General features: G+C 35.0%; 1 protein-coding gene across 2 annotated transcripts in view; it reads left to right on the forward strand.

Annotated features, from left to right (window-relative positions):
* Nucleotides 1-23830, forward strand: part of RNF19A (ring finger protein 19A, RBR E3 ubiquitin protein ligase) — a 54844-nt gene that overhangs the window by 25245 nt on the left and 5769 nt on the right. For both annotated transcript variants that reach the window (XM_061123668.1, XM_061123669.1), the window contains exons 2-7: nt 1910-2675; nt 13080-13288; nt 14953-15097; nt 15886-16048; nt 19005-19119; nt 19600-19761. In XM_061123668.1, coding sequence (XP_060979651.1) covers nt 2002-2675; nt 13080-13288; nt 14953-15097; nt 15886-16048; nt 19005-19119; nt 19600-19761 — 1468 coding nt within the window. In that variant the 5' untranslated portion in view covers nt 1910-2001. The remainder of the gene's footprint in view (nt 1-1909; nt 2676-13079; nt 13289-14952; nt 15098-15885; nt 16049-19004; nt 19120-19599; nt 19762-23830) is intronic.

The following is a 23830-nucleotide window of genomic DNA, read 5'->3' on the forward strand; positions in this document are numbered from 1 at the left end:
TATAGCTTAAGTTCCTTTCCTCAGATGGTAACCAGTAAAACAGTACTATGTTGTTTTTGTTTTGTTTTTGACAAGGCCGTTCTTAATGCTCAGCAGGGTCACCTTTGGCAGTAAGTCAGGTATTCATGTGTATAAGTGGGACTTTTTTCCTGGACTGTGTTTTGTTCCTCATTGGTCTTTATATCCATCTTTGTGTTGTACCACACTGTCTTCCTAATTACTGTAACTTTATAATGAGTGATTATTTCTGCCAGTGTAAGAGAATCTGTTCCCTCTCCACATACACATTATTCTTCAAACTTATATAAGCTCTTCTTAGCCCTTCGTATTCGCATGTACATTTTATAGTCAGTTTTTAAAAAACTCCTAAAGGCAGTGGGAATCATTGAGGTTTGAGTATGATAAAAACCAGAAGTTTTATACAAGATCTTAATAATAAGGTCAACTCAAATCTAGATTCTTTTTTTTAATGAAATATTTATATACTTTAAAATTCAAAAGAATGTGTTTTTTTTCCACTTATTTTTATTAGTTGTAGGCTAATTACTTTACAATATTGTAGTGGTTTTTGCCATACATTGACATGAATCAGCCATGGATTTACATGTGTTCCCCATCCCCATCCCCCCTCCCGCCTCCTTCTCCATCCCATCCCTCTGGATCTTCCCAGTGCACCAGCCCTGAGCACTTGTCTCATGCATCCAACCTGGGCTGGTGATCTGTTTCACCCTTGATAGTATACTTGTTTCAGTGCTGTTCTCTCTGAACATCCCACCCTCGCCTTCTCCCACAGAGTCTAAAAGTCTGTTCTGTACATCTGTGTCTGTTTTTCTATTTTGCATATAGGGTTATCGTTACCATCTTTTTAAATTCCATATATATGTGTTAGTATACTGTATTGGTGTTTATCTTTCTGGCTTACTTCACTCTGTATAATGGGGTCCAGTTTCATCCATCTCATTAGAACTGATTCACATGAATTCTTTTTAATGGCTGAGTAATATTCCATGGTGTATATGTACCACAGCTTCCTTATGCATTCATCTGCTGATGGGCATCTAGGTTGCTTCCATGTCCTGGCTATTGTAAACAGTGCTGCGATGAACATTGGGGTACATGTGTCTCTTCCAGGTCTGGTTTCCTTGGTGTGTATGCCCAGGAGTGGGATTGCTGGGTCATATGGCAGTTATATTTCCAGTTTTTTAAGGAATCTCCCACACTGTTCTCCATAGTGGCTATACTAGTTTGCATTCCCACCAACAGTGTAATTGGGTTCCCTTTTCTCCGCACCCTCTCCAGCATTTATTGCTTGTAGACTTTTGGATAGCAGCCATTCTGACTGGCATGAGATGGTACCTCATTGAGGTTTTGATTTGCATTTCTCTGATAATGAGTGATGTTGAGCATCTTTTCATGTGTTTGTTAGCCATCTGTATGTCTTCTTTGGAGAAATGTCTGTTTAGATCTTTGGCCCAAATCTAGATTCTTAAGATTAATATCTTTGTTATATCAGCATTGGTTTTAAATCTCTTGTAGACTGTTCACTGCTAACGTGCTATGTGCTAAGTCTGACTGTTTGCGACCCTATAGACTGTAGCCTACCCAGCTCTGTCCATGGGATTCTCTAGGCAAAAATACTGGCGTGGGTTGCCATGCCCTCCTCGAGGGGATCTTCTTGACCCAGGGATTGAACTCGTGTATCATTACATCTCCTGCATTGGCAGGCAGATTCTTTACCACTCGCTCTACCATAAACTGGCCTTATTTTAAGAAATCAAAACCAAAAACCAGTGATTAAAGTACATACTTGTTTGATGTTTCATAGAGAGTTTGCAAGTTTATTAAAAAGACATGCACATGGTGAATACAATTAAATAATCTTGGTGTTTTGTTTTCTTCTGTTTTTCAGAACATCTGTGATAAGTCTTCTATAGATTGGACTCTTTCAAGAATTCTCTGAAGGAACCAAGTAGGATTTTCTAACATCATGACTTAATCTGAATGCAAGAACAAGAAATAGATTTTATCTTTAAATATAATGAAGGGCTGTGTGTAAACACAGACCCTGACTCAATTCTCATGAGCATTTTAGACATGAGTTTACATCGGCAGATGGGTTCAGATCGAGATCTTCAGTCTTCTGCTTCATCTGTGAGCTTGCCTTCAGTCAAAAAGGCTCCCAAAAAAAGAAGAATTTCAATAGGCTCTCTGTTTCGGAGGAAAAAGGATAACAAACGTAAATCAAGGGAGCTGAATGGCGGGGTGGATGGAATTGCAAGTATTGAGAGTATACATTCTGAAATGTGTACTGATAAGAACTCCATTTTCTCTACAAATACCTCCTCTGACAATGGTCTAGCTTCCATCAGCAAACAAGTTGGAGACTTTATAGAGTGCCCCTTGTGCCTTTTGCGGCATTCTAAAGACAGATTTCCTGAAATAATGACTTGTCATCATAGATCTTGTGTGGATTGCTTACGACAATATCTGAGGATAGAAATTTCTGAAAGTAGAGTTAATATCAGTTGCCCAGAATGTACTGAACGGTTTAATCCCCATGATATCCGCTTGATATTAAGTGATGATGTCTTGATGGAAAAATATGAAGAATTTATGCTTAGACGGTGGCTTGTTGCAGATCCTGATTGTAGGTGGTGTCCAGCTCCAGACTGTGGGTAAGAAGGTTTTGTTTGCTTTTTCTTGAGTTAATTTTTTTCTCTATGGATAAAATATAAACTTTCTGTTACTTAAAAGAAAAGTCTTAACATGCCAAGTAGTTAATTCACTCAGTAGGCGAAAATATATTGAGTGTGTACTGTGTGTCAGGTACAGTATTAGATGTTCATTTCTATATTGTCTTTCTATTGTGTATTCACATAGGCTATTTTCAGAAGAAAAGGATAAGGTGGTAGAGGACAGGATCTAGTCATATTGATTTTCCCCATCCACTTGGAGAATTTTTACTTTGGTGTAATAGATAAAATGGTCAAACATTTTGTTAGTTTGCTTTTGGTGGGGGAGTTATTGTATTAACTTAAATGACCCTTTCAAAAGGCCTCTTAATGTGTGCCACAGTATGATGTGTTTCTGTAGGAATGTGTAAGTACTTACTAGTCTCGAGATCTGGAGGTTATGTAATACTTCATTTGCCTCAAGTTTGTGAACTACAAATATTTTCCCAGTATTTAAAATAAAATAATTTTGCTTGTATCCTTGGTTATTATGTTAACAGCAGTCCCTGTTAATAGCATTTACCATGTATGGTTGTCAGGACTAGGAAGAAGTCGTCATAGGCTTTTCAAGAATAAGGAAAGCCATGAAGACTAGGTGAGATTTAGCATTCCATTAGTAAGCCAGAGATTATAAATAGGAGTTTGGGAAAACCCAGAACTTCCAAGATTATCTGGATATCATCAGAGACAAGGCTGGAATGTGATTTATCAAATCACTTTATCAAATGACAATTTTAGGACTCTTGACTAGTCAAATTCATTATTAAAAGCTTACGGAACAGCAAATTTCATGTTGCATCTAGTCTGTGAATTCTGTAGTTTTAAATAAGAAAATAATAATATGTTTATAGCCTGTGCAAATTCCAACCAGTTTTCCCAGGTCTCACTAGCACTCAGTTGACTATCCACCAAGGATTTCTGTGTAACATAAAGCATTAAAAATATTATCTAATTATTTAACATTTTATGAATCTGTTAGTTGTGTGAAAGACTCAGAGGTACTATTCAGTATCAGATCTGTATTATGATCTCCTGTACTGCAGGATGCTCATACTGTAACATAAATCACAAAATCGTATATTAAAGATATTATCTAAACTGGCCAGGGTTGCTGTGCTTCCAGGTCTATGGTAAAAGCAAACTCTGAGACCTCTGAAGGGTTAAATTCTCAAGAAAAATATGGGAAGAAAATAGAGATAATGAACAGTGCATGTAAAGAATTTGAACCAGCAGAGAACAGTTTAGGTGTGGTTATATCACTCTTGATCCTATGGACCCCTGCAGAATAGTTTTCACTATGCAGGTGTGCACATTCAGTAGAGTAGATTTCAAGTCAATTGCAAATTTTAGGTTAAAAAACAGGCTTATGCAAGTCATTATAGCAAATATCCCTATAGCAAGAGTTCAAATAGGGAGAAGTATATTGCATTTCTCTGGAGAAAGTGTGATTTTCTAACTGTCTCATGGAACCCCAGAATAAGTTGTGCTTCACAAGTCCCTTTAAGCATTTAATACTTTAAAAGAAAATGATGTAACAAATTAAAAAGATGCTTATCTGTAGCAACCTGTGACCAGGAGAGATTCAAAGAATAAATCCAAGAGCATAAGCTTTCTGGTCACCAAATAGGTGTGTTCTCTTGTGCTGGGTTGATGGATCATGTCATCATAGAATAGAAGATAATGTCAACACTATCAGCCTGAAAGAACACAGTAAGTAGGGCTGACATAGATTTTTGCTTGTGTAAGAACTCGATTTGGGGAGAAGCATGCCAAACCAACTGGGAAAGGATTGATATTCACTATATAGAATTGTGAAAATTAGCTATTTGAGGGGAAAAAAATTAGATTGTCACAACATATAATAAATCAAAACAAAGTCAAAACAGATTATAGAGGTAAGTTGTATAAATAAAAGGAAGAAACTTAAACTATAGGAAAATATGGGTGATTGGTTAGCTCACCTACTATTATATTAATAAAGTTGAACACACATTTACCCTATAACTTAGAAGATCCATTCCTAGTTAAAGACCATAGGGAAACTCTTTAACTTCTGGGCCAGGAGACATCTATTTAGGAGACATCTTTAAGAATGTTCTTAATAGCAAAGAAACAAACAAAAAATACTGATTAACAATAAAATGGATAAAGTAACATTTAGTTTCATGGTTACCTCTTGTGAAGAAAAAGAAGGGATATGAACTTCAAGGGATAATCAAGGAACTTCTCAAGCCACAGCCAAGTAAGGTAACTGTAGATTCTGGTTTGCCCAAGGTAGTTCCAGTTCATGATTATGGTACTGATGTACATTTTAATAGCATTACCTTTCTTTTTCAGGTGTTCCAGTTAGGTTGCAAATTAAATGATCACCCTACTGATAGTGTTCTTAACTTGTGTGGTAGATGCAGGGGGTATTCATTTTATTATTATTTATAAATCCTTTGGTAGGTATGATATTTCTCCATAAATTTAAATTTTTTTCATAATCTCATACTTTTAAGTATTTTGCACATTTTCTTCTTGTTGAGACTTCATTGGTAAAAAGTAAAATGGCTTAGTATTTTAAGTATTTTGGAGAGGAAGACATAAATGTTAACTCAAATATAAACTAACATAAAATAATAGAAACACTTATTTGATAGATTCTCTTATGAAAACCACTTGATTTGTTATATAAGTTGAATAAGAATTAGCCTGGATTAATTTGGCTATAAATTAATTTTTGGTTTTGGTGGTTGTCAGTCTTACCCACAAAAGACAAAATGCCACAGAGATTATTTTCATTTGTTTTTGATTTATGCTGATAACACTAGATTGTTGAGAGCATATTTTGTATACTTATGTTGCAGATTTTATGGTTGTGTTATGTGGAAAAGGTCACCTTGTGACAAAATGTGTATGTGTGCTTTGATAACATGGAATACTGCATGAGATCATGGAGTATTAAAAGTTATAGTTGTACTTAGCATGAGTGTGGACAGACTTGGTTTTGAATATCATATCACATTGTTTTAAGGATTGAGAAGGGTTTTAATACGATTGCTAGAGTAATCCCGAGCACACAGTAAGCTTTTTGTAACTCTTATTTATCATTCCTCATCTCCATTTCTGAAGTTTTATTTTTATTTTTTTTTAAATCAGATAGTTATTCAACTATTTAATGTACCTTTGTGCCAGGTACTGGGCATTTTTAATAATTAACAAAAGATGAAAATCTCTTCCGTCTTGGAACTACTTAAATCTTTGGATTTGCAGAGGGAAATTTTTTTGTTTAAACTACATTTATTGCTGAAATCTGGCACAAGGGATACTGATAAATATCTGGCTGTTGGCAGTTATTCATAGCAATGCTTAACCCACAATATATGTTAGGACTACAGGCATGCTTATGCATGTAGTATTTTAATCCCTTTCATTGCATTCAATACATTATACTTAAAAGACTCTTTCATGCTAGATGTAAAATTTTGTCTTTTCTCTTGCATTTGATACTTATCAAAATGACCATTTTCTGTATCTGACACCAATTTTACTTCACCCTGTGGTTTATTTAACACACTGAGAAATAATTGTTCTTAGCTCAGAGTAAAAAGAAAACTTGATCTGGTTTCTATTTGAGATCTCTGAGGGTTTCTGACATAATATTCTCTCTACTCTTCTGAGGGCCAGAGAAGATTAAGCTTGTTTAAAGGCCAGTATGTATTTCTGAAAACCTCTGTTGAGAAAGGGTCTAGGAGGCCAAACCTCTGTGGTGATTTAATCAGGGTAGTTAGCTGGACTGCTTCTTGAACATGCCAGTCTGTACAGGTTCAGAGAAGAATCTGGCCATGGCCATGGCTGAGGAAAAGAATTGTGGTGAGGGACATGTAGGAGGGGAAGTATAAAATCTGTCTTGGATAAAAATATCTATTACCTTCTGCCTAGGAGACTTAGTTTGTACATTATCTAGGTAAATAGCAAAAAATTGGCATTTTAATGTCTGTCATCACTTGTTTCAGCTGGCTAAGACTACCCTACTATTAGCACACAGTATCCATGTCATCTCCTGTGAGTACTTCTGACTTTACTGGGGAGCTTTGAATATGCAAGAACGTTTATTATACTAGAATATAAAAAGTGATTTAATATTTGTGAGCAGGAAGACAAATACAAAAATAAAACTATTTTTTTTCTTTATAACCACAGGTTTATCCCATGATCAATAAAGAGTTATTGAATGAACAAATCTGACTATATGCATTAATATAAAGCACATATCTTAGAAACAGTTAATAAACCATTTTAAAGTAATGTGCTCAACTGTAATCAGGTTTATGAAGCTTTGAGTGGATTTTCTGACATTTAAATGGCTCTAAATACTAACTTACTCTGGTGGAAGAAACTGTTAATAATGGATTAAAAAGAATGGCACCATAGGTTTAGGAACTAAACAATATGTATTTTTAGAATTTTTTGCTATCTGTATGACTCTTAATTCCCGTCCTCTTCGGGTTTTAGCCATAACTTCCCCAGTTTTCGACATGCTGGAAATGCTTTTGTAAGCTAACCTTTTAGAAATTTTATAACAGACAACAGATCCAACTTTGATTTTCTCCCAAGAAAACAAATACATGTGCCTTAGAAAACAAGAACTGAGTTGATACATAAGACACAGGAGACATAACAACTTTCTCTTACTAATTAGTCAGCTAAAGAAGTTAGCTTTAGATATGCATCCTAAATGGCTTGGTAACACTCCACCCTGAAATTAGACAGACTTCTGCAAATAGCCTGGGCAGTTCTCGACAACTGTAGACCTTCCTTGCAGCATGTACGGGAAAGCAGAACAGAAAGCATCCTATCTAGGAAAGCAGATCCTGAAAGGAGGAACCAGGAAATGGACCTCGCTTTGTCTAGACTCTCTCAAATACATAAATTAAGTCACTCCTTTTCCACGGAATAATAACTTCTTGCTAGTGGAATCATGAGCCTTTTGATTTGAATGTAAAAACTGACTTTTCCCCTTAACTGGTCCAACTGATTTCAGTGTTACTAATTATATTTTTTTGTTCTTTAAAGGTTTTGTTAATTAAGGCTTTGTGCTTTTGGGGAGTTACCTTGGACTCCTGGATAAAAATTGTTTCCCCTCATTTTTTAATTAAAACATTTATTGAGATTATTATATCTTTCTCAGGATTACATTTCATGTTAGGTATAGTTTGTTCTTTCTTGTTCCTTCATAAAGAATTTGTTCTAGGTGGAACATTCAACCTAGTTGGTATTCCTACTTCCTCGGTGCTTTTTTATGGAACTCTAGGACTGTGAAACACTCCCAGGAAATAGATGTCTTGGTCAAATAAATTTAGAAAATAATGTTTACTATTTATGTACACGATTGGTATGTTAGTAGCATCAACACATACACACTGTCGTGTGTAAAGGGGATAGTTGGGGAGAAATTGCTGTATAATATTGGGAGCCCAGTCTGGTGCTCTGTGATGACCTAAAGGTTGGGGTGGGGGTAAGGGAGGGAGGCTTACGAAGGAGGGTGTATATGTGTAGTTATGGCTCATTCACATTGTTCTGCATGACAGAAACCAACACACGTTGTGAAAATTAAAATAACAAAAAATAAAGAAAAAATTATCTTAGCAAATCCTATAGTAAAAAAAAAAAATAATTTTTCTTAGTATGTCCTAACTTTACCACAGTTCTTTCTTAATATGATCACCTTTAGTAATCCAACAAATAGAAAATATTTCTGGAAAAACTCTTCTGTTTCAGTCCCCTTCTCTCTTCCCCACTTTCTCCTGCTAAGTAGAAAGGTTTAAGCATTTCAAGTAACTGGAGACCTTTAGCTGAAAAATAGAGATGGAAAGTAAGACTTGGAGTTAAATAAGGAATCATAAAAGGAAATAGAACTGTCTTCTGAACCAAGGTTTGAGTACTGTTTAAGCTAGAGAGCTTTAAGTTGGTTAACTAATATTATTCAGTTATTTCTATGAACTGCTGAGCGTGTTATTTTCACAAATAATACCTAATGCACTAGAGCATTGAAAATTTTCTTTAAAGCAAATGCTTTACCATTTGCTTCCATTATAATTGAAAGTTATTTTCTAGTGGAAAAAAAGTGTGGCTCCCACACAATGAAAATCATCTTCAAGAGTCCTGTCATTCTGTTTTCAAAATATGTGAATGCTTCGTACATTTAATTCCTTGATATATTATACAATAAAATGATAAAATGTGCTTAACAGTTACTATTAGGATTGAATATGTATGAAGATGGAATACTTACATAGTAAACACTCTATGATTATTAGCATAAGAAAAAATTTCTAGACAAAATACCCTAACTTTTATGGTTATCAGAATTCAGTCATGAAAATATTTGGTTAGTATTATTAAAGGCAATCCCATTTTTCTTTGGAATTCGTTTAGATTGAATGGGACTTAAATGTTTAGCTATGCACTTAGGAATATCTTAGCTTTTCTATTTAAGAGAATGCTGCAGAGTAGCATGAAACAATTTTGATGTACTTTAGTTCTAACATTTGAGTACATATGATGTGTTGTAACTATTCCTTTCTTTTCCTCTCCCTCACCTCTCTCTCCTCTCTTTCTTACCCTCCCTCCCTCCACACACTCGTTGTTTTTTATAAATACCGTAACTCTTTCTTGTTATTATGTCCTAATTTTTGAAATACATAAAAACCTGCATTTTCAGAGAAGTCAAATGGCCAGATGTTTAATCAATGTTCATCTCAGTCAAAGTGTAATATCACCAGGAATGAACTTCTGGGATACAAGAATAAATATAAAATTCTAAGCAATAATTTTTTTAAATTAGTGATCAGATATTGAATGTTTGACATCATAATGCTAGGACTGATTATTATTCTAACATGTCAGCTGTTAGTTTTCTCCTGATAATAACTGCATATTTTTTAATATTTAAATAGATATACACTATCTATGAGCAGTCATTTTCAACAAACTTAGGTCTCTAGACTCAAAACTATAAGAAATTTTCATCTTAAAGGAATTTATAAAGCTGTTTGGAAATTTGATTATTGAGAAGAAACTATGTTTTTGAGTCCTCACTTTTCTTGCTATAGCATGTTTTTATGGATATTTTGCTAGATTTTGGAACTTGTGATATTTTGAAATGGCAAAATTGACATTCTGCTTTTAATTCTCATCATGATGTGAAGAATTCCCAAAAAAGGCTTTTTCTTGAAAGGCTATATCTAGGTAGCCTACATCACTAATTAGAAATTGTCAGTTCTTAAAAGTTCTGCTTAGTGATATACTAGTATACTGAATGGCCTCTACAAAGGTTAGAATTATGATTTAGCCCAATTTCTGCTAAACTGCTTCATATATTTTATAAATATTTGCTCAGAAAGAATATTTTCTTCCTAAATTTATCTAATTAAAGCAATCTTGACATTCATATTTACTATAAATCTGTTTTCCCTATTTAATAATTTGAAAGCTCTTAAGTTTGTATCTAAATTTGGCTTTCACAGTCATCACTAAATATTGTTACATTTTCTTCTTGCAGCACAGTGTACCTTTATATACTTAAGTTGTCCAGTAAAATTTCATCATTTAAAGCAATTAGATTTCTACTGTGTTATGTCTTAGAAAGGCTTTCAGCATTTATTTAAAAATGAATATTCACATATTAATGTTTAAATGATATACGTTATTTATATTGATGTAGAAATGATAATGGTCATTCAGTTCAGTTGCTCAGTCGTGTCTGACTCTTTGCAACCCCATGGACTGCAGCACACCAGGCTTCCCTGTCCATCATCAGTTCCCAAAGCTTGCTCAAACCAGTGTCCATCAAGTCGGTGATGCCATCCAACCTTCTCATCCTCTAAATGCAGAGGTACTAGAAATGTCACTGAAGCAGTCATTTGCTTATTTGGCCTTCTAAAAGGTCAAGGCCAAAGCTGAAGCTGTTTTTGGCTGAATACTGAGACTAAGCCAGACTTTTGTTCTTAAGTCACTAAGTCGTGTCTGACTCTTTTGTGACCCTATGGCCTATAGCCCACCAGGCTCCTCTGTCCATGGAATTTCCCAGAATACTGGTGTAGGTTGACATATCCTTCTCCAGGGGAATCTTCCCAACCCAAGGATCGAACTGGTGTCTCCTGCGTTTGCAGGCGCATTCTTTGCCCCTGAGCCAGCAGGAAGGCCACACTTCAGTGAATCCCTATTAGATGTTCAGGAAAACATAGTTGTAGGCAGGCAATGTGTAACTTTTATACAAGTAATAAGTGGCAGAAGTGGAGTCTGGTAGTCTAAAATTTTCTTCTGCTTTTGTAAATTGTGATTGACTTAAAAAAAATAGTTGGTCTTACCATTGTGCCACACACACACGGGTCTCCCCATTCTGTCCCTCCTCTTCTCTCCTTTTTTTCAAGAAAAATTAGGGTAGAGAAGAGATTTAGAAGTGAATACCATTTTCTTTTCACCAAAATTACTACTGTTATAAAGACTGCTTAAGGTTATAACTTGGGAGAAAATAAAGAGTCTTTGAAGAATTGTTTTCTATTTATTGAGACTGCAGTGAATAAGTCCTCAGGGAAATCTTAGAGCTCAGGGAAACAGAATTTTCCTAGATTACCCTGTGTTGATTTAAATTGCCTCAATTCATTCATGTTTGAACATGTTTATGATAGATGATGGTAATTAGTAAATGGCCTATCAGAAATAAATTAGAATTTAATATATAAAATTTAAGTTTAAAGATGAAATTCTAAGGGGGCAAGAGGTCCAAAATGAGAGAAGCTTCCTTACACTTAATATTTTGCATAATTTAATAGATTATCTTGAAATTCAATAAAAATCTCTGTTACAGCTAGTATTTAAATTTTATTGCCAGTAACAAGAGAAGCCCTGAAAACTTCCCTAAATTTCTAGGCAAAAATGTTTGATATTTACAAAAGCCTCTTATGTATAGATGACTTGTTTTCTTTCAAAGAGAACCAGAAGCTCTACACTTTTTTAATTGAAAGGTCTATGTAGATAATTGATTGTACTTATGTGTAGTTGTAAGAAATAATACAGAGATATTCTGTATATCCTTCGAACAGTTTTCCTCAATGGTATAATTTTACAAAGCTATATAGCAACATCACGACCAGGATATCAATATTGATACAATCTTCTTGTTCAGGTTTCCTTAGTTTTACTTGTACTCATTTTGTGTGTGTATTTGGTTATATATCGTTTTATCACCTGTAGGTTTGTGTATCCACCACCATAGTCAAAGTATTGAACAATTCCATCACAAAAGGATCGCTCATATTAAAAGATCTTGCTTTTTAAATTACATCACCTTGCTTCTGCCCACTCCTTGCCTCCACCCCATTTCTAACTTCTGGCCACCACAGATCTGTTTTCCATTTCTAAAATTTTGTCATTTCAAAATGTTATATAAATGGAATCATAAGTATATAACTTTCTGAGACTGACTTTTTTAATTCCGCATAATACCCCAGAGATTGATCCAAGTTATTAAGTGTATCAACACTTTTGTTGTTGAATACTATCCCATTATATATATGTGTCATAGATTGTTGAACCATCATCTGTTGAAGACATCTGGGCTGTTTCCAGTTTGGAGCTATGACAAAGCTGCTGTAGACATTTGTGTATAGGCTTTTGTATAAATGTAAGTTTTCATTCTCTGGAATAAATATCTAAGAGTGCCCAGAATTTATTTAAGCCAGAAATTCTTAAAGTGCCAAAAATTTTAACTCAGAGAAGAGATATTAGTCACCAATCTGCTGTTCTCAGTCTTTTATCTGCAGCAAAAAAAAAAAAAAAAAAATACACATTTCCTGATCGAGAATTGAGAAATTAATTGGTACCAGAGACGACTACTGCCATGCATCTTAAAAACAAAAATGTGAGAATTTGTGCATAAATACAAGATACTCACAAAATGTATGAATTGGCCTCATAAGTATATATATATATATATAGAAGAAAAAACCCTAATACCAGGGAAACTGGTGTATTTTTAGTCTTTTCTGTGTGCATACAATGCTAATTTAATAGAATTTTTATAAAATTAGGAATAGGCTATATAGTTTGGTGTCCTAGTTAAAAGTTGAAAATTAAACTTTAACAATGTTTTTTAGCCGTTTATATGTCTTTTGTGAACTGTTTATTTATCCCCATTTTTAGATTGATAGGAAAATAGGTTTAGGTTTCATGAGCTTATGATTGTTAGCTCATGCATAAATATAAAACTTTTTCAAGAATAGCATTTAAATTGGATAATTTTTTTACTTAATATCTCTTATTTTACATCACATTTTAAATCATTTTTCTTATTCTTTACAGGTATGCTGTGATAGCATTTGGATGTGCTAGCTGTCCAAAATTAACTTGTGGGCGAGAAGGCTGTGGAACAGAGTTTTGCTACCACTGTAAGCAGATTTGGCACCCCAATCAGACCTGTGATGCTGCTCGACAGGAGAGAGCTCAGAGTTTACGTCTGAGAACTATACGTTCTTCATCCATTAGTTATAGTCAAGAATCTGGAGCAGCAGGTATTTACATCTAACTTCTTCTAGTAAAATATTTGACACATATAGAACACCTGTTATTTTACTCAAAAATGCAATAAATATTCAGTCCCTGGTCTCCTTTTAATTGTGTTTTACCTGTTAGCATTTCTGTCCCAGAGGCACTCATTTTTTTCTGTAGAAGAAAGTGGTATTGAGTTGGAAAGATTTTATTGTCCAAAAATAGAAAGGAAAAAAAGAAATGTCACAGATGATTTATATAAATGATAGCTGAAGATGGTCCAAAACTGTTGTTTAAAATAAAATGCAAAGCTTAGCAATTATTTTAAATACTAATATTCCTTAGAGATTATTTCTTATTGTACTAATATCACACAGTTACAGATTTTAAATAGTATTTTTTGGATCCTTTGCATTTACATGTTCTACAAAATACAATTTTTATTTCTCGATATTACCAATTCCAGGATCAGGGATCCAAAATCATACCTTGGTGGGGAGTACACTAAGAAAACTTTATGTCTTTTGGCTAGAAATTTAAAGTTGCCTGGAAATCTATACATGAGCAAACATACATCATAAATCTCAAAAATTAGAAAAAGTCTGACCATCGTACATTCATAGAATTTTCACTGTTTATCGGAACGTCAATCATTTTTAGAAAAATATTTACTTTTTTCATTGATTATTAAAGGAAAAACCTTGGAAAATTCAGAAAATTATTAAGAAAATAATTTATATTCCTACCGCAGCATATTAAAAGAGTCATGTACTTTATGCTACTAGAAAAAGAAGTCTTGCTCAATATTTAAAGTTGAATTTAAAATTAAACTTTAAATTCAACACTTGATATTTTATATAACGGACATGGATTTTCTTACTCGTTCACTGATTCACTTTATTTCCTTTCTTGAAGTTTTTAGGGTAGAACTCCAAAGGTATTAATAATAATTTGTAGGTATTGTTTGAGAAGCAATTCCGGGAAGAGCCAAATATACCTAAACTGTCCTGTGTAGAATCAGCTAAAGCTATCCTGGCATGTCTTACTGTTTATAGCCTTTAGCTACTTATGTGTGTGCTCAGTTGCTCAGTCGTGTCTGACTCTTTGCGACCGCATGGCCCGGCTCCTCTGTTCGTGGAATTTCCTAGGCAAGAAATTCCCACTGGAGTGGGTTGCCAGTTCCTTCTCCAGGGGATCTTCCCAACCGAGGGATCGAACCCACGTTTCCTGTTTCTCCTGCATTGCAGGCAGATTCTTTACCACTGAGTGACTGGGGAATATCTACATTATATTTAAGTGGAGATGGTTAGAAAAGTTCTAGAACTTGAAGTGCTGCTCATTGAAGACAGCTGTGGGGGAAGGACAAAGACAAACTTTATATAGTTTCCAGTTTGCTTAGAGCTGCCTTTGGTTCTCATTTCTTTTTTTTATTATTTTGCTATTCTTTGTTCTCATTGTTCTGCTGCTGTTTGAAAAATGTTTACAATTTGAAAATTTAATGTAAAATTGTTCCTTTTCTTGAAAGGGGGAAAAAAAGTGCTTTATGTGCTGAAAATAGCAGGCTAAAGCTATCAGCTAACAAACTATACACGTTAAGATTTTTTGGCAATGCTACAGTTGATTATCTACTAGAAATTGTTATTTTTAGACAAGTTTTATGTACTAAACATGTCTGTTTTCCTGATAGCTGATGATATAAAACCATGTCCACGATGTGCTGCTTATATAATAAAGATGAACGATGGGAGCTGCAATCACATGACGTGTGCCGTCTGTGGTTGTGAGTTTTGTTGGTTGTGTATGAAAGAGATCTCAGATTTACATTATCTAAGGTAAGCTTGTAGAAGGGACTGCTTACATCTAAATAAAATTTTATATTGTAAGACAAAAGGACTTTTTTTTTGAAAAAGTATTATCCTTAGTATTACTTAAAGAGATCTATTTTATTCTAGCTACTTAAATTTAACAGGAAGCCAATTACTATGTCAGTCATTTGAGATTAATAGCTAGTCAAAAATAGGAAACGGAAATTTTTTCTTTTTTTCTTTTTTTTGTTTGGCTTTGTGTTTTGTTTTGTAGAGCTTGTGGAATCTAGTTCCCCAACCAGGAACTGAACCTGGGTCTGTGAACTCACCAAGTCCTAACCATTGGACCTCCAGGAAATTCCTGGCTTTGTTTCTGTTAAACTAGAAAGTTAGCATTTAATATCTAATTATGCTAGATCACAAATATTTCCATTTGATTTTCTCATATATAAATTTCCTCATTTAGGTCACAGAGTGAATTTATGATATAGTCAGATAATTTTGTGTCTCAGGGATAAAATAAGCATATTTTGCATTAATTTACTCTTCAAAGACAAACCTAAGGTTTTGAGGCTAACAGGAGACAAGGAATGAGTGTTTAACCTGAATCCCAGCTATTAGTATCCTTTTGATATAATTTATGGTGGTTCTTAACCTTGATTTTTTAGCTTTTAATAAACCCAGAATTCAAAGAAAGGGGAAAAACCCCTCATTCCTAAATTTGAGAATTTTTATAGTCATTGCTGAATTACTGTAGTAAGCTGTTACTGTGATGTTTTGCAGCAGTTACTTTACATTGTAATTTTTTCCTTTAGTCCATCAGGATGTACTTTTTGGGGGAAGAAACCCTGGAGCCGAAAGAAGAAAATATTGTGGCAGCTGGGCACACTTGTTGGTGCTCCTGTAGGAATTGCCTTAATAGCTGGCATTGCTATCCCTGCCATGATCATTGGTATTCCTGTGTATGTGGGCCGGAAGGTAAAATGCTTGACTCCTTGTTAATTTATTATCTCATTATTAATCTTTAGATTTAAGACTGATGGTTTTGCTTTGTGTTTGTTTTGTTTGTTTTGAAAGGTCATTTTTAGCATCTTAAGTATAAAATAATTACTATTTTTTCATACGATAATAATTTTCAGTGTTTGGCAAGCTTGTATATCTGCATGAAAAGTAGACTTACTTGAAAATTATCTACCTGAATCTGAAAACTTAAGCACATTTGCATTATAAACTTTACATGTAAAATATTAAAGGATACACATCTGACATTTTTCTCATGCATGTTTCCTTGTACACTCAGGTCTATGAAGTTAATAGATAAATAATTTATGCCTTCAAGGCAAAAGAATAATCAGTTCCTGAGTCATTTCCAACTTCAAAGTTTTTTTTTTTATTGCTATTAGTAAATATGCAGTTTTGTATATTACAATCATTTTGTGAAAGTCTGAATGCCCAGTATTTGCCACTGTCCTGAGTGATGAATTATACTTCATTAGCTAAGCAAATGATTTTTTATTGAAAGGTTAAAAGGATAATTTATGAAGTGCTTAAGAAGTCTGCTGCTCCCTAAATTAGTAGAATCTCAGAATTGAGAAGTAACTTCAGAAATTATCTAATCCCAACCCTGCACCAAGCAGAACAAAGTACAGGAATTTTTAAAAAAGGAACTAACATTTGTTGAGTTTTAACTGTGTGGTAGATGTTTTATATACTTTGACTTATTTTAACCTCAATTAATGTTAGAATATTGAAGTTTTGAAAAAATTATGTAATTTATCTTAAGTTACATAGGAAGAGGCAGAGCTGATTTAAACCGAGACGCCCAGATTCTTCATATGAGACCGTTATACTTTGGGCACTTCAGTAGTGGGGCAACCACCGACAGCCCATTGTGCTCTCAGGGAGCTGTACATTGAGTCAGAATCCATTTTCCTTTAAATTGTTTCATTTGATTCTAGTTCTGACTTTTGGAACAAAATTCAAGACAAGGCTGATCCTCTTTCATAAACAACCAAAATTTTTTTTTGTAATGTTCAACATACTTAATTTTATAGTCAGAAATAATACTACATGTTATTTTTTGATTTGCTTGAAACTGAAGCCAGACAGAGATGTTTATGGGCCAAATGTTTATTTCAGAAGATTTTAAGTAACTAAACTTAATGGTTAAAGTCCCAAACATAGTAACAGATTTTAATTTTTCATGGAGTTGTCCAAAGCAAGGTTTTGCTAAAAACAAAACTATTCAGATACTTTGAAGTAGAAGGGGAAGAGAGACTGTTGTACTGTACATACCTACAAATAATTTATAGAGGAGAGATTATTTACCTCATTGTTCAGTCTTAGGTGCAGTAACAAGTCTCCTTTTTTTCAAATGTGTCCTCAAATGGTTGCAAGTTGATGCATTAGTTTTCCATTGAAATCATGTTCTCTGTGGTGTTTAGGGATACAAACCAACGCAGGAAAACCTATTAAATTGATGAAGTACTTAAAAGTGAGCTTTTTTTTTTTTTTTTTACAATAGAAATAGAAAATGTGACACAAAATAGTAAAACAGAAAAAAGTGAGCCAGAAGTCAGTAGGGTGATATGATCACTGTAATTGAACATTAGTGCTTGAGGATGCAGAATTTTCTGGAAGACTCAGATACTTGCTGCCTGCTTTTGCAAGTCTGTTTCATCAGTTTTTAGCTTTGGCTTTTTTCTGCTTCGGTGCTAAGTTTTCTGGGAATGGGAGTCGCAAGGAATACTGAAGAAAAATGAAAGGTGCCATGGGAAACTTTGCCATCTCTGCCTGTATGGACTGTTCAGGAAGTGTGGAGGCCCATTCCTTGAGACATACAGTTCATTCTGGAAAACGGGATTCTGACTAGAATATAGAAATGTTGCTTGTCCATGCATACTTTGCCTGTCTCCCCACCCCAGCCTTCTCACTGTTTAAAACATCCCACAAGATTGGTTGTACTTTACAGCCTTCAGAATAACCACATGATAATGATAGATTATGTTATTTTGCTTCATCTGTAATACTGTTTTTAAGTCAGGTATTTTGCTTTAGAGACTGCCTGTACACTTTTGAGGCTGTTTTGAATCTGTCTTGAAACAGAGGGGAATGTACTTTATTAGTTTTAGTTAGCCCTTGGAAACCATGAGAACAGAGATACTGAACTATTTCCTGAAGTTCATATATCTCACAATCAACTTCCATGGTGATATTAAGTTCTGTTTATTAGGAACACCTATACTCTGTAGAGATGCCAAGTAGATCGGACTGCTGTCCTCTGGCAGGATTATTTGTTCTTTTTGTCTCTCTGTACCCCTTATTTTGAGCTATAAATAAGAGTCCAGGATCCTGAGTCATTTGATAATATTTTTCTTCATAAAAAGGGATCTGAGAAAAAATTCATTCTTTTTAGTGATGTTAACTTATTAGTACTGCTTTTTAAGGTCAGGTTTTTTTTCTTTTTTCCAAAAACTGTGTACACCTCTTCCAGGAACCAGTTTTTACTTAGGGATGCTTATTTAGAAGGCTGTGGAATGATACATTTGTTAGAAATCCTATTGGTCAAATATCCAGCTCCTAACTATGTTGAAAATAATGTTCTTAATGTCATCTTTGTTCAAAACATGATTTATACTGTTCCTGAATAAGATTATAAGGACTACTTTTATTCAAGACTGTTTAAAAATAAACACAAAGTAAAATATATTAAATCACTGTTTTATGTAAACAAATTATTAATAAAGAGCAAATTATAAGAGTATGATTTAAGAACAATAATATATTTACCTTGAATTTGGACACTTGACTATGAAGTTATAAGGTAAATAAATCACTTTACACTTCCAGCAAATGTAGGTCTATTTCATTTAAATTAAATATGTAATATGGTTTTTCTTTAATCCATCATCCCCATTTTTATTTTTAATTCAAGATTCACAATCGATATGAAGGCAAGGATGTTTCAAAGCACAAACGGAATTTGGCCATAGCAGGTGGTGTAACATTGTCCGTAATCGTGTCTCCCGTTGTAGCTGCAGTAACTGTAGGTAAGAAGTACTTACAAATAGCTATTACCTCACATTTTGTAGAATTAAAGTTTTGTGGAAGAATTTTGAAAACCAGAGCATCTTATTGTTAAAGGTAAGAAAGTTATTTTTATTTAGAGACAGTAAGCTGAGCCTATAGAAAGCCTCTCATTTAGTAATTAAATTGGTTAAAAGTAATATAAACTTAAGAGGCTCGCCTTTGGGGGATAGTTGGTAAATTACTAATGGTTCCCCACCAAGAGAAAGTTTAGAGCCCTGGCACATGAAAGATTATATATATAACCTCATTTTTGTCACCTGATAGGCTAGAAGCTTTGAATCTGCTTGCATCCTTTAATAGTTGGGTAAATCCGCTTTGGTCAGGAGTTACAGAACCCTAACACTTTTCTCCTGTACACTTTCTCTTGAAAAAACTTTCTAAAATGTGTGTTTCTGTGATTTATTTTTTGGATTGTAATGACTGATTTAATTCCTCTTTAGGTATTGGTGTTCCTATTATGTTAGCTTATGTCTATGGTGTTGTTCCAATTTCTCTCTGTCGAAGCGGAGGTTGTGGAGTCTCAGCAGGCAATGGAAAAGGAGTCAGGATTGAGTTTGATGATGAAAATGATATAAATGTTGGTGGAACAAATACAGCTGTAGGTAAGTCCTTTCAGCAAAGGAAGAAAATGTACTTACTAGTGGTAATAGTGTAAGTGGGAGGCTGTAGGTAACATGCTTTGCTCTCTTACTAGTCCTAATAGTTTTCACCCAGAAGTATATCAGAGAAGAGCTGCTGAGGACAGATGGATGGATGAAAGAGGGTGCAATGGTTCTGGGTACCTGTAACCTCCAACAGAAATCTAGTATCTTAGAAAGTCTAGACTTTTAATCTTTTAACTTTGTGTAAAGCATTACAAATCAATAATAAAAGGATAGAAGAGAACTGCAGTTTATAAAAGAAGAAATGCAGATACCCAATGAGTAGAAAATACCTTCAACCTAATGTTATTCAAAGAATCAGGCATTATTTTTAAAAAATGGATCATATAAAGGCCATCGTAGACTACCAGTAGAAGTATAAGTTACACTATTTAAAGTGTGCAAGTTTTTCTTAAATTCCAACAGTTCTCATTAAAGAAGTTGTTCCATGGAAGTACCGGCATACCTTGGAGGTGTTATACGTTCTCACCCAGACCACTGCAATAAAGCAAACATCACAGTAAAGCAAGACATGAATTCTGGGGTTTTCCACTGCATATAGAAGTTACATTTATACTATACCATAGTCTGTTAAATGTGCAGTAGCATTATGTCTAAAAATAAGTGTATATATCTTAATTTAAATATACTTTATTGCTAAAAAAAATTTTAATCATCATGAGCCCTCAGCAAGTCATAATCTTTTTGCCTGTGGAGGGTCCTGCTTTGATGTTGATAGTTGCTGACTAATCAGGGTGGTGGTTGCTGAAGTTTGGGGTAGTTGAGGCAATTTCTTAAAATAAGACAACAGTAAACTTTGTAGCAATTGACTCTTCTTCCCTTCCCAAATGATTTCGCATGCAGTACAGTTTGACAGCATTTTACCCCCGGTAAAACTTCTTTCAGAATTGGAGTCAGTCGTCTGAAATCCTGCCACTGCTTCATCAGCTAAGTTTATGTAATATTCTACATCCATTGCTTTCTACACCACTTTCTTTGCTTATCCATAGGAAGCAACTACTTATTTGTGAAAGTTTTATCATGAGATTTGCAGCAATTCAGTCATCTTCAGGCCCCACTTCTAGTTCTCCTGCAATTTCCACCACATCTGCAATTACTTTCTCCACTGAAGTCTAACCCCTCAGAGTCATCCATGAGGGTTGGAATCAACTTTTTGTTATTTCTTTACAACTCCACTTAATGTTGATATTTTGACCACTTGCCATGAATTGTGAAAGTTCTTAATGGCATCTAGAATAGTGAATCCCTTCCAGAAGGTTTTCAATTTACTTTGTTCAGATTCATCAGAGGAATCGTTGTTTCTGATGAATGGCATGTATAGCCTTAGAGAATGTATTTCTTAAATCATAGTGTTAAAAGTTGAAATGAACCCTTGATGCATGAGCTGCAGAATGGATGTTCAGTTGGCAGGCATGAAAACATTAATCTTGTCATACATCTCCATCAGAGCTTTGGGTCACCAGATGCATTGCCAGTGAACTAGTAATATTTTGAAAACAATCCTTTTTTTTCTGAGCAGTAGGACTCAATAGTGGGCTTAAAATATTTAGTAACTTATGTTGTAAATAGATGTGCTGTCATTCAGGCTTTGTTGTTCCATTTATAAAGCACAGGCAGAGTAGATTTAGCCTAATTCCTAAGGGTCCTAGGATTTTTGGAATGGTAGATGAGCAATGACTAGTTTCAGCTTCAAGTCACCAGCTGCATTAGCCCCTAATAAGAGAGTCAGCCTGTCCTGTGAAGCGTTGAAGCCAGGCATTGACTTCTTTCTAGCTATAAGAGTCCTAGATTGCATCTTCTTGCAATAGGAGGTGTTTCCTCTATATTAAAAATCTATTATTTAGTATAGCCACCCTCCTTAAGTATCTTAGCTAAATCTTCTGGATAACTTGTTGCAGCTTCTACATCAGAACTTTCTGCTTCACCTTGCACTTTTATGTTACAGAGATAGCTTCTTTCCTTAAACCTCATGAACCAGCACTGCTAGCTTCAAACTGTTCTTCTACAGCTTCCTCACCTCTCTGTCTTTGTAGAATTAAAGGCAGGACCTTGCTGTGGATTAGGCTTTGGCTTAAGGGAATGTGGTGGCTGGCTTGATCTTCTGTCCAAATACTACAACTTCCTCCATGTCGGCAATAAGGCTGTGTTGCTTTCTTATCATTCATGTGTTCATTGGAGTAGTGACTTTTAATTTCCTTCAAGACTTTTTCCTTTGTGTTCACAGCTTAGCTACAAGAGGCCTAGCCTTTCAGCCTGCTCTGACATTCCAAGAATGTTCCTCACTAAGTTTAATCACTTCTAGCTTTTGATTTAAAGTAAGAGATGTGCAGTTCTTTTCACTTAAAAACTTAGGGGCCATTTAGGGTTTTTAATTGGCCTAATTTCAATATTGTTGTGTTTTAGGGAATAGGGAGGCCAAGGAGAAGGGAGAGAGAAGAGAGAATAGCCCATCGTCAGTGGAGCTGTCAGAACACACACACATTTATCAGTTGTTAGTATATATATGTCATATATGGGCACAGTTCATGGCACCCCAGAACAATGACAGTAGTAACATCAGAGATCATTGATCACTAATCACCATAACAAATACAATAATAATGAAAAAGTCTGAAATGTGACACAGAGACACCAGGTGAGCAAATAAATAGTGTTGGGAAAATGGCGCTGATAGACTTGCTCACAGCAGAGTTGCCACAAACCTTTTACTTTCTGACTTCCCTGGTGGCTCAGGTGGTAAAGTGTCTGCCTACAATGTGGGAGACCAGGGTTCGATCCCTGGGTTGGGAAGATCCCCTGGAGAAGGAAATGGCAACCCACTCCAGTGTTTTTGCCTGGAAAATCCCATGGACGGAGGAACCTGGAAGGCTACAGTCCCTGGGGTCACAAAGAGTCTGACATGACTGAGCGACTTCACTTTATTTTACTTGTAAGTATAAATGTATAATCTTTGAAATATATATCTTTGAAATGCAGTAAGCTGAGGTTTATCTGTAATCAGGCATGTGTGCAAAGATAATGTTCTATTTCCTACCTCCCATTTTCTCTTGGACTCACTCCAATTAGATTTTGGTCCCTACCAGTCCAAAATTTCATCTCTACCACTCCACCAAGGCAGAGTCACCAGGCACCTCCATGTAGCAAATACAGTGGTCAATTCTTGATTTTCATCTTACTATGACAGTATACTTGACATGGTAGAGCATGCCCTCCTTCTTAAAACATTTTCTCTACTTGTTTTGTCATATCTTGCGGCCACTTCTTCTCAGTCTTGTTTGCTGATTCATTTTCTTCTCCTAACCTCTGAATTTTGGAGTTTCCCAGGGCTCATTCTCAGATTTCTTTATCTATACACACTCCCTAGGTAATCTCTATTAAATAATATATATAGACAGATGACTCTTAAATTTATATCTAGGCTAGAACTGTCCTCTGAACTTCGGTTTGTACATGTAACTCTTCTCTTTAATCTGCACTTGAATGTCTTAACAAGAATTGTAAGCTTGACTTCTCTATAACCAGACTCTTCATTCTCAAACGTGTTGGCCTCTCAGTCATCCTTACCTCATTAAGTAGTCTCTTTATTCTTGCTATTGCTGTGCTAAAACCTTTACTTAAGATTACGCTCCCGTTTCCCTTTTTACCCTACGTCTGATCCATCAGCAGATTCTGCTGGTTCCTTCAATGTTTAGCCATAATTCAACCATTTCTCACGATCTCTATTCCACTAGTCCAAGCTGTTCCACTAGTACAAACTACTCTCTTGCCTTCGTTACAGTAGTAGCCTCTTACGTGATCCCTTAGTCAGACCTAACTTAACGTTCAGAATTCTCTCAGTGTTTCTGACGGTACCAGGGGTGAGGGGATGGAACCCACAGCCCACTGTGGCCCGTAAGTCCACCTGTGGTCTGTCCTGAGGTGCAGCTTTGAACTCTCCCCTTGTCACTCCATTTTATACCTCCTGCCCTTGATGCTGAGGTGCCAAACACTTCCACCTCTAGGCTTTTAA

This window comes from Dama dama, chromosome 21 (genome assembly GCF_033118175.1).
Source record: "Dama dama isolate Ldn47 chromosome 21, ASM3311817v1, whole genome shotgun sequence".
NCBI classification, from domain to species: domain Eukaryota; kingdom Metazoa; phylum Chordata; class Mammalia; order Artiodactyla; family Cervidae; genus Dama; species Dama dama.